Source organism: Anarhichas minor, unplaced genomic scaffold, assembly GCF_050575085.1.
Source record: "Anarhichas minor isolate MPS153535 unplaced genomic scaffold, ASM5057508v1 ptg000027l, whole genome shotgun sequence".
Classification (NCBI taxonomy): Eukaryota; Metazoa; Chordata; class Actinopteri; order Perciformes; family Anarhichadidae; genus Anarhichas; species Anarhichas minor.
The window spans coordinates 20,734,575-20,746,316 of NW_027466473.1; the positions used below are offsets into that span (position 1 = coordinate 20,734,575).

Below are 11,742 nucleotides of genomic sequence, written 5' to 3' on the forward strand. Positions count from 1 at the left end.
GTTAGTCTGTTTCTCCGCTGCTTAATCTACCTTTAATCTACATTTGTAAAAGATTGGACAGAATGTAATTAACATTCATGATATTGATAAAACTTCATTTTACCAAACTTTGGTTAGGTTAGCACAACAACATGTTTGAATTTTGCTTTGGCGTTGCACATGAACTTATTCCCAGTAGCTGCAACATTAAATACGTGAGCCGTCTTGGCTGAGTCACTTTCCTCCCGGGCCCAGTGAGTTTTGATAGTCCCTCCCCTCTGACTGGATTCTTCTCCAAAGCTTTGGTAGATGAGGCTCGTGGGTGTCGTAGTATTTCAGCCATCCACCATGCCAAAATCACAGAAATACACATCATTTCTCAAGAACAAAGCTGAAAAAGGAATGACTCTTATGATATTGTTACATAGGAAGCTCTTGTGTCTTCATGTTGACAACCAATCAACAGAATACTCCAAATGAACACATGACACATATACATCTAAATTCTTACTTAGACCCAGAACACTGGCGAAGATAATTGACTCATATACTGTATAATGTGCATATAAACCGAACCTTTAAAAGCAGCTCCTCACTCAGAACTAAAGCTCACAATCCCCCAGCTGAATAATACAGTGTGTGTGTGATATCAATGAAAACCTTCCCTGTGGAGAAAACATCACGTATTTTTACCACAACTGCCGTGGTGACAGGAAGACAGGAAGTCTACAGAGACCTCCTCTGCAGGTCTGAATCTACTGGAGCGTTTTGACACCTTTGCTGCTTCCCGTAAAGATCGGCTCTGAGTGGTTTTGTCAAGATATGAAGAGGAGTGGGCTGGTTTTTAATCCTCGTAGAGAAATGTCTAAGCCGGCACAGCATGCAGGTGGGCCATAGAGTCAGATCCACTCAATTTCTACTCCATTCATGGTGGTGGTCCTTGAAGGGTATTCTTGCATGTGTATCTTTGTGAGGACGAATTTAAGTTTCAAACGTTGAGACTGGGGCCATTTTTGTTTCCCTCCATGATCCCCAAAGTGTTGTTTTGTTGTTGGTGAAGGTGATAAAAAAAAATGAGGCTGTTTGACACAAATCATATGTAACAAAATGGAACAATTCCAATTTTCTACTGACGATCATAACAAAGAAAAGTAATTGTGGGTTCATTTATGGCGTAATCGTCTGTGTTGTCTTACTTTCTATCATTTGTTTTTAAGAATTAGCTGTCCTACGTTTGGAGGAAACATTATCGGTAACAGCGCTGTTCTTCCTCTGACTCTTCCCAGACTCGAGTCTCCCACTCGCTCCCTAGTGATGGAGGCTCCTAAAGGCATCCAGATCCTGGCTGAGGCAGGAGACATCCAGGCTATCTGCAGGAACGAGCTGCGACTGGAGTCCAAAGACGGAGAGGTGAGTCAATCAGTAGCGCAAATGAACTATTCATAACCCTTATAACCTTTCATTGAGTTGTTTGTTTGATGACTGTGAAGCTGTGAAGGTAAAACACCTAGATTTGTCCGGGAAATATGCTCAATGCAGTCCCCTTACTTCGAACGTGCTTTCGGCACAACGACCAAACCTTCCACTCTGTGTACTGACAAGTTGAGAAATCAATTTCTTAACTTGTCTTGTCCTCCGGCCATACTGGCTGATGGGGCTGTGTCTCAATTCAATATTTCTGCTGTCCAAACTTATTTTTAGCAAACAGCGATCCAAACAATAGTTAGCTCCCTCAGCCAAAATGGACCAGCATTTAGTTTATTGGCTGGTGGCAGCTTCCCACATACTGGCCGTCCACCAGAATCTGAAAGAGCCTCGCAGAAAAGCAGGAAAATAGAGAACGGAAGTTGATTGTTTTTCTCATTCTTTTCGCTGCCCATCCTCCTTTCAATCACCAATTCTTTGGGTCTTTCACATGCTTACTTTCTCTTTTCCATCAATCTTTTACTCTTTTCCAGCCTCCTGACATGTCTTGTCCCCTTCTTACTTCCTTTGTCCTATTTTCTGTCTTCAACTTTGCCTATTTACCATCATTTTTTCCCCTTTTAGCTAATGCACTTCTCATCCTCATGCTGCTTCTTTCATCCTTTTCTCCCTGCTCCTAAATTCCTCCAACCATCCCCTGATTCGTTACACACATCAGTCCTCACATTCATCACAGCCGGCTGTGCTGATAAAAGGATTTCCCCACCTTAGGTTGCACCAGTCATGTCATGTCAGATCTGTTCAAATCAGCGAAGGAGGATTAGGGAGAAGAAAGTGTTTCAAAGTTTCCCACAAAAACATTTCCATACATTGAGACAAGCTCTGACATGAGATGGACGAGGAGAGAGAGACTGTTTCTGCAAGGTGCCCTTGGATTAAAAGTAACCAAAGTAGCCACGCCCACAACTCATCTCCCTGCAGTTTTCACGGGTGTGTGGTCGAAAGTGAGGCTGTTGAACTTATGATGGTCAATTCATATAATTAGAATCACGTTCTCACACTCCATTAGTTTTGCAAATGTCCATTGGTCAAACCTCTGTCACACACATACACACACACACAGCCTTTCTCTCTCTCTCTCTCTCCTCAGGACCCCAACGGCACTGCCACGGCTATTGCCAAGGCTTTGGTCATTAGACACCGACAAACCACACAAGCAGATACAGAAATAGACACGCACACACCTGAAGCCACTCAGAGTCACATAACGATTACACATGCGTCTTCTCTAAAAGGGTAACTTCACCCAGTCTAACCAGAGGTGACAACGTGTTTTTCCCACACCATGCACAGCAGTGATGTACTGTGGCACACCTAAAAACACCCAGCTGTGATGCAAGGTAATTGTTTTCCTCCCTCCAAAATGTCGTGTGGACTCTGTAAGGCACTGGAGGCATTTCAGCCAGGGAGGCAACCTCTGGTCTGGGATTGTTTGTTTTGTCCTTGAACTTTAAACATTTTACAGTGTGTTTATATTTCATGAAAGTTGATTGTAGCATTTTGGATTCTAAAAAGATAGCGTCCGGTTGTGCATAGCGTCTGACGGAACACGTACTTTTCTATTTCCATCAATACAGCTCTCAACAGGCTGCATAAGGACTTCAATACACAATCACAAAGTAAGATCACACAGTGTGTGATTGTGTGTTGGACTCTGGGCACTGCAAGAATGTGGGTGACCAACACTCAGCGCTGTGACTGAACACATTCTGTGTAGACAATGATGGAGGACTGCAGCTGCTGCTCTGCTAACGTTCTACTTTTGCAACACAGACATTGTGTAGACATCGAGATCGCTTCATTGATTCTGTTTCCCCGAGGTTGTGTGCAGAGTACAATGCAGAGGCAAAGCGCATCATCAACGTGCGCAAAGTAGGAGAGTCCTGGGAAATTAGAAAAATAAAACGAAGAGAGAAAATCTGTAAAAAACCTTTACTTGCCTCATCCATATGTACTTTTGTCCTTCACTAAAAACAAGCATGCTCTCAGCTTCACACATACATGAAATCATCTAGTCACACACAGTTACACCCAGTGGCTCACACTGTCTGCCCCTCGTGGTGAAAGATTTGTTCAACAGCAGCTGTCTGAGGTAGTCAGCTGAGACTCTGCTTTAAAAGTGTTCCAGGTCATTTGATGGCGATGCCTCCCAGAGGTGCCTGGTAATGGCTCCTTTACCTTTTTTCATGGTTGGAGAGCTCCTCCTCTCCTCGGCCAGTGAGATACCAGTTCTGTACGAGCCCCAGGAGGCCGGGAGGAGAGGGCAGATAGATGGGATTCATGCAGCAGTGGTTCGCGTCTGTGCAGTGGGAGAAAGGCAGTTTGTTCCAATCAATGCGGGGTTGAAGGGAATGAAATGAGTGGATGAGTAGCTGTGTTTGTTGCGGTGTTGCAGAATGAATATTTCCGGTATTTTGCTCTCTTTTTATTCCTCGGGAGACAAGAGGAATGACCCGGGAGTCAGCAGACAGTTATGTTATGCTCAGTTTTTAGCAGGACATGGTTTTCAGGTGTACCCTTGTCTTTGTCAACAAAATATTTCAACAAGTTATGTGTAATTTGCTCAGGACATAGCTGACAATGCACAGCTGATTTCTAGTGTTTGAGTTTCCTTCCATGAAACTACTTTTACCCTTTACCCACATCTTGTCTCCTGCTTCAGGGATTTAAACTGATGATTTTTATTGGTGACAATCCCGCTTCCCTGTCCTGTAGGCTACCGTTGCCTCAATCCATGAGATATTTGTCCATCGAGATGATGCCAAGCAGATGCATTCTGGGTGACTTTTCTCACGGATACTACTCTGCCACTTGAGAGTTCACACTGTGTACTTCAAATTCAACACACAGCCGCCGTCATTCACTGCACTCACACAGCTATTCTGTCACTGTGCAATTAATGTGTTAAAGAGTTGCAATTACGCTGTAAGTATGGATTCATACATCTCTAATACATCAAATCTGATGTCACAGAAAATGGATATATTCTGCTATTGAGTTCAATATCAAGACCACTTAACATTCTATGCAAACAAAAATATTGAGATGTTAAGAGCCACAGACACGATTTGTGCAATCCTGTGAGATAGAAGATGACATGAAAAACAAAGCTTATAAGCTATGGAGAGCGGGTGAAGAGATTTGCTTCACATGACACATGATTCAGCGGAGGTGAGCCGGGGTAAAGATGAATGGGAAAAAGACGAGTTTTTAGCTTATAAAGAAAGCAAATGATTGACCTAGTCTGAATGAATCCTGACTGTAAGGAGGTCAAACATACTGTACATTATGTGGGGTTGTGATCTGAACAGGTAGAGGCAGGATATGCAGATGCAGATGTTTATTGAGGTGAGGTGATTTTAGGGAGATTAAAGATGTGTTGAGATGTAGCTGGTTTTCTGCCAGAAGTTACACATCGTGGCCATCGACAGAACAGTCCTGTCTGGCTGGCCTCAGTCCAAACACCTTAATTCACCATCAGCCAACAAGAAACTACTTAACTTAGACGTGTCTTTTAAACAGCAAGTGGGTAACATGTCCAAAGTCACAATAATTCAACTTAGAAGTCCAAACTTTAACCTTTCAGACTTTCTGAATCCGTTATAACTCTACTTAAAGATGTGTTACTGGAGAAACGATTTTAAAGTTGATGAATCTTGGTTGCTACAAGGTGACTTGAGGAAGAGCTAAGTATGTTTCACTGCAGAACTGGGTCCATACGGAGCTCTTGGAGGTATTGACTCTCATCCCAACTGCTTCTCACTCATAGTGCTTGCTGAAGGTCATGGTCTAATGGAGCCAACAGAACCACATCATCTGCAAAGAGCAGAGATGCAATTCTGAGGTCCTCTAACCGGACACTCTCCTCCCCCCAGCTGCACCTTGAGATCCTTGTCCATGAAAATCAAAAACAGAATGTTTCTGGAGACCCCTCTTTAGCTTGACGGCCTCCTTGCCACCATGACAGGCTGCAGCAACCTTCTGACCACACTCCTAGCAGCCGCTATCACAATGAAGGTTTTGAACGTAGCTGCACTCGGATTCCATGTCCCAACCCTCCCCACGGTTACATGAAAAATTCTAGAGGTGGTAGTTGAAAACCTCGAAGACAGGGGCCTCAGTCAGACATTCCCAGTTCATCCTCCCTACACTTTTTGGTTTACCAGTTCTGTCCGGCAGTTCCCCCGCCATTTAATCCAACTAACCAACAGTTGTTTATCCAAGACATACAGACAAAGATCTGATAGGGTGTTGACAAAACACCCAGGACTGAAATCTTAATGACTGCAACTTAGACAAGATGAGAAAGAAACGTATAAGATATTTTCAATTCTCAGGACCTTTAGACAATTTGCTTTTGTTTCTCATTGACTTTGAATGCCATTTAATACCACTAAAATCTGCTTCGTGTTCACCTAGCAAGCATGCATGTCCCCCAAAAATTTCAGAGAATCTCTTAAACAACCTCGAACTGCCTATTTCCTATTTGTCCCACAGGACATCTGCTTATTGTGTTTCCCCCCTGTTTCCAATTTCACCAGTCTTCTCTCCCTCTACACCAGATCTCTCTGGATGCTCGGAGGATTCGCCTGATGCGGCTGCCTGAGGGGAAAGCCTCCACCAGCTCCTCGTCCTCTGGGAACAGGCAGACTGTCTACGAGGTTTGCGTTTGTCCCAACGGGAGGCTTTTCCTGTCCCAGGCCGGCATTGGATCCACCTGCCAGATCAGCAACAATGTCTGCCTTTAGGACTGATACATACAAATATAAATAAATACACAGATATCCTGAAAGAAAAACGGGCAAAAACAGACTGAAGTACACATATTGCCTGCCTCCAGGATCAATAAACAGCAAACACTAGATACAAAGACTGCCTGATCTGTACCTATACAGACACACTAATGTATACACATTACAATTACACCCTCAGACTGATGTTTAGGCTAAACCGATATGTTTTAACAGGCCAGTACCGAAAATTTTGGATTCAAGCTGCTGACAGCTGGTCTTTTGTGCCAATATTTCAATGCTAAAAGATATTTTCTCCCTTAATTTTCTACGTTTCAGAGTGGAAAACCTTTAAAAACAGTATTTAGAGCATCATGGGACACTAAAACTCTCCACTGTGTCGTACACATCTCTCTAAGCTCTTTATACACACAGCACTGCAGGAGTTATTAGGCTTTTAAACTGAATTACATGAATAAAAAAAATAAAAAAAATCTTTGCAACTTTTTTATACAACTGAGGTCATATTTGGAATATACATAGGACACTGACTGGCTGTTTGATAAAAGGACATTAATGGAAATATATCGGTCTGACCCTAACAGTCATACATGACACCGCTATTTATTAATAGCGTACACACATACGGCAGATGCACACACTAGCTTACAGACATGCATTCACACAGTATACATGTAGTACACACACACACACACACACACTGACACTCTTTGCTCGTAGGAGCCTCCTGGTAGAACCTGAGAAGAAAATCTCCAGAGATTTACGAGAAGAGACACCGATCTGTTCCCTTTCTCCCTCAAGCGCATATCAGTATGAGAATCACTAGGGTGATCACCCATTGCAACAGGCCCCGCCCACTCCCCCTCCCCATTTTCCTCGTCTTCTCTTTTTTTTGTTCTTCTCTGATGGTCACCCCAGCTGAGATAACTGAAGGGTTTATACTTTTCCTGTTGTTCATTAGGCATTTTAAAGCCCCATAATGTTGGCTATAAGCACTTAATCACAACTATTCAGAATATAAGATGGTGTAATGAACATGAAGACGTGTCATGGATGTATTATATGAACTAGATACCAAAATGCCACCCATTCATTTGCTCGGCCGGCACTCGAGCTAAAAAAAGGTTTCCAGTTCACCGGCTCACTCAGCCTTTAGACTTTACTTTGGGATTGTGTCACTTGTGTTAAAATCACTATTCTAGGCTCTGTGAAAGTTTTACCAATATAACACCTTGATGGACTGTACAGTGGCCTCTGGGGTGACACCGTTTCCAGCTCTCTTAATACATCCACTGGACGTTTTTGAAGGTAGACCTCTTGTGAACTGCCCTTTCAGTCTGAACACATACCAAATCCAGACGTGTATGTGCTGTATATGTGTATTAGCATTAAGTTATGTGAGTGTGACAATACATAAACCCCCTTTGGATTTTGTGGGAAAAAAGGAAAAAAATGATGCTTAAACGTAGAGCAGTGGGGAATTTCCAATTGAACTTTTAAACAATTGGGTCAAAGTTGATTCCAGTTCAGAAGGCAGACAGGAAGTCTTTCTTTGTTGAGGTCTAAATCATTACAAAACATTACAGTGAAGTTGTTTATCAGTAAATTAGCCCACAGAATATTCAGCCCATTTGGTCTTTGTTACAATCTGTTTAAAGTGTATTGTGATAAACTATGACTGTTCACATCATATCACACTCACCCAACTGGGACAAGCCCCTCTAAGCGTTCCAGTGCTATCAGCAGTTCTTCATTGGGAATTATTAGTGTAGTCAGTGTTAACAACTATTTTGCTAACTTGGATTCTGACATTTGAACATGTGGTGGAGAGGTGTCGCCAAGTTCTTACACTTCTTGTGATATGATGTGAACATGGCACAAGTTCTGCCACACAAACCAGTAAACCACTGGTCCAGTTTTTTGGTTTTTATTTGATGTAATCATTTGATTTGAATCTGAATAGAAAGCTGTTTTGATTTCACATAATGACTGTCAGAGTTCTGTTATGCGCAAAACACACGTCATAAATGTTCAATGTAAGCTGCTTTAACCTCGTCGGTGGTCGCCCTACTTGTTTCTTGCACTGGGACGTTTTTACAAAAGGACAAACAAACTAATGTGAGCCACTCTGTTGAAAGAGGGGAACTGTGCCTGTGCCTTATGTCGATGCACTTGTGGCAAGAAGAAGCACATCACACAGACTTTCTTTGGCATCAACGAGTAACATAATCTCTGATTTCAGTTCCGTTTCATCCCAATCACCAATCTTTCCCTTTGTGTGAATGCAAAGACCTTCAGCCACATCTGACTGCAGCGACCCCTGCTAATGGCACCTGACTCTGCAAAAGGATGAGTTGTTTTCCTATTTACCCCTTTAGCTTCCCCAGTTTGGAATGACGCTCTTCTTACTTTGCTTTTTATCATCATATATTCTGTGTGAAGACACGTATGTATTTCTGTTAATGATTTGAGTGGCACACTTATGATCCTGTGGAGTTTAACAGACAGGTAACAGCACTGATGGGTCTGATGTCCACTGCTTAATGCACACTACATCTGTTTTCTCCAACATGTTAAGATCTTTATGTCTTTGCACACTTGCTTTTCATCTGAACAGGTTCAGATGATGAAAGCATGTTAATGTATGAACTCTTTTCCTGTGTTTTAGGTGGAGACCACTTTGGCAAGACCACTTCGATCTTGTTTCGTTAAAAATGAACAAGACAAATAGAATAGGAGTAGAACACTTAATTGTTTGCTTTGGTCATTTGACGAGTACATAAGAAAATCTTGCGGCAGGTCGGGAGGAAGTCAGATGCGGCTCTGGGCGGATGGCCGGCTAGTTAGCTAGTTGGTCTGACTCTCTATGCTTCGTAACATTACTCCTCCACTGCTCATTCTAGGTATAATTGAAAATGTGATTGCCGTAAATCAGTTAGTTTATATGGAGATTAGCAAGCTACAATGTGCGTAAAAGCAACTGTACACATAAAATGGCTGCTGCTCTGACCATCGTGCTACGTTGATTTGAATGGGAAGGTCTGTTTAACTCACACAAACACAGGACTTTCACCCAGGAGAACCCTGTTCATGTCCCATTTGAAACCAAAAGTCAACATTTCTGCAAGCATGATACAAGACTGATATGGTTGTAACTATTTTTTGTTCAGAAACGATGACATTCAACATATCAGTGGTTTGCAGAAACGTACAATGCCAAATTGTTTTCTGGCGACTGGGTTGTTTTATAATACAATTATTTGGTGTGTAAAGACGTAAAGATCTTTGGTGACAACACCCACGAGAAACTAGACCTTTTGACCCAGTGCCTTGTGATAACTCCTGAACACAATCATAGTAGCGCACTGCATTTATTCATATCTTATGTTGTTTAAAGTATCGCATCCTTTTGAAGAGTCAGGTGAACCCACCTTCTCACTGTCTCTCAGCTTCTCTGTCGCTGCGTATTAAAGTACTTTCAGAAATATTTCACAACAAAATGGAACCTATCTGTTGTATTTGTTTTTTGAATACATGTACACAAGAGAAATACAAATTTTTGTACGGTTGTATTTGTAAATAATGTATACACAACCACGTTGGTGCGCATCAAACAATGAGCAACGAAGGGCAAATTCTGCTCTTTTTCAAAAAGGAAAGCCTTTTTTATAATGTACATCACTATGTGTTTTATAGTAAAATGGCGGAAAAATAATGTTAACGGATTCATTGAGTTAGCATGTACAGCAATGTATACAATGTTCGCCTGTGGAGAGCAAGCTGGTTTTGTTTGTATGCCTTCTCCTTCCTGTCCTTGTCTCTCCTGCTGAGCTCAGATGTTTCACACAAACACAAACGTGCTCTCTTTTTGTTTTGTTGTTGTTCTGTTGGGCCCAAGGTCTTTGCATTCTCTCCAGGTGTGATGTGCGTGTGTGTGTGTGAGTGTGCGTGTGTGTGTGTGTGTGTGTGTGTCAATTTGTGCTACTACGAGTGAGCTTTCGTTTTCTTCTTATGCTCCACAGAACGTGTTAAATGATTCTCAGAGACGCAAACACAGAAACCAAAAGTAAAGAGAAGCAGAAAAGGAAATGATGCACAGAGTTAACCATGAGTTACAACGATGGGATTAATACAGAAACAGGCAACACAAATCTATTTACTAAAAAACACAATCATCAGATTAATCATCGGATCATAAACAATATCAATCAGACTGAAAATATTTCTAAAGAGTGCACAATGCACACATTCTGGAGTGTAAGTAACCTAAAGGTGATACGATGATGACTCTGATCAGACATGACCCAGTGGATTATATTGCTGATCAATGAATAATGTCACCCAGACTACATTCTGTGCTTCAGCCCTGTGTGTTCACGCTGAGTGCTCTGTACTTGCTTCCTAACATCCATCTTGCAAATTTCAATTTTTCTTCATTCTTCAGTCTGAAACTGCCGTTTATGGAGTAGTTTTAAAAGATGCCAAAATAAAAGGCGTTGTTCAAATTGACTGCAGTCGTCATTGGATCCTCCCCGACAAGAAAAAAAAAAAAACAAGACGAAATTCTACCTGCTGAACAAGAAACCTTTATCGCTGCAGACTTCTTTGTGACCTCTCTCTTTTTCTTCAACTATATCTAAATTAAATTAAACATGACAATACAATGATCATGTTGTAACCATCCAACAACTGCAACTTTCTTGAAGCTTTGACATTTGTTGACACGTTAAAACATATACTGTCACAAATGTCAGACTAGAGAGCTTCTTTTAAATTAACTTCCGGGTTAGCTTGACTGGATGCGCTGGTATTAAGGATGTGTTATGTTTACATTGATCTACAGATGGTGGTTCACCAAGTTGACATTTCTGTAGCAGTCAATATTCCTCTCACTCTCTCTATAAAAGACAGTGAAACCTCAAAAACAGGACAAGCTGATGGTTCAACATGCTAATTCTCATCACTATTACGCTTCCCTTATGTAATCTTTGTCTTTTCTTTACCTGCTGCTCTGATAATGTAATGCCGACACACAGAACAAGATGTCACACAGCATTGAAGGCAATAGTAAGAAAGTCAAAACACAAGTTTTCAGACTTTTTTTAGATGCTGGTTTCAGGCCACCTGAGAAAAATGTGACTTGACGGCGTCTAATCCTTAACAAAACAGGAAGTCATCTGCTTCCTCAGGCTGAGCAAGACTGGACCGAATTCCTTTTCATCTGCAGTGCAAACATTTCTGCTCCAACTTAACAGTGTACTGGGTGGATAGGGGACAGCGGAGATAACACAGAGTTATGAGGTAACCCGTGTTCAACTTCATCGTATCTAATCGCACATGTGTTTTATTTGTAATCGATATATACGACACAAGGCCGTAGCTACATTGTACTAATGATGGTCATGTGATGTCAAGACAACAAAGCTTCACAACGCCACACAAGTTGGATTTTGAAATCGAGCTTTTCAATTCCAAAAATTATTTTCAGCACTTCGTAAGTGCAACAATTTTCAAATGTTTCATTATG

At 41.7% G+C, this 11,742-nt stretch overlaps 1 protein-coding gene across 1 annotated transcript in view; it reads left to right on the forward strand.

The window, feature by feature from the left end:
* The window catches only part of sgcd (sarcoglycan, delta (dystrophin-associated glycoprotein)), a 107,842-nt gene extending 100,503 nt beyond the window's left edge, over window positions 1-7,339 (forward strand). The window contains exons 7-8 of the mRNA XM_076102427.1: window positions 1,266-1,389; window positions 6,027-7,339. Coding sequence (XP_075958542.1) covers window positions 1,266-1,389; window positions 6,027-6,212 — 310 coding nt within the window. The 3' untranslated portion in view covers window positions 6,213-7,339. The remainder of the gene's footprint in view (window positions 1-1,265; window positions 1,390-6,026) is intronic.
* Window positions 7,340-11,742: the final 4,403 nt, after the last annotated feature.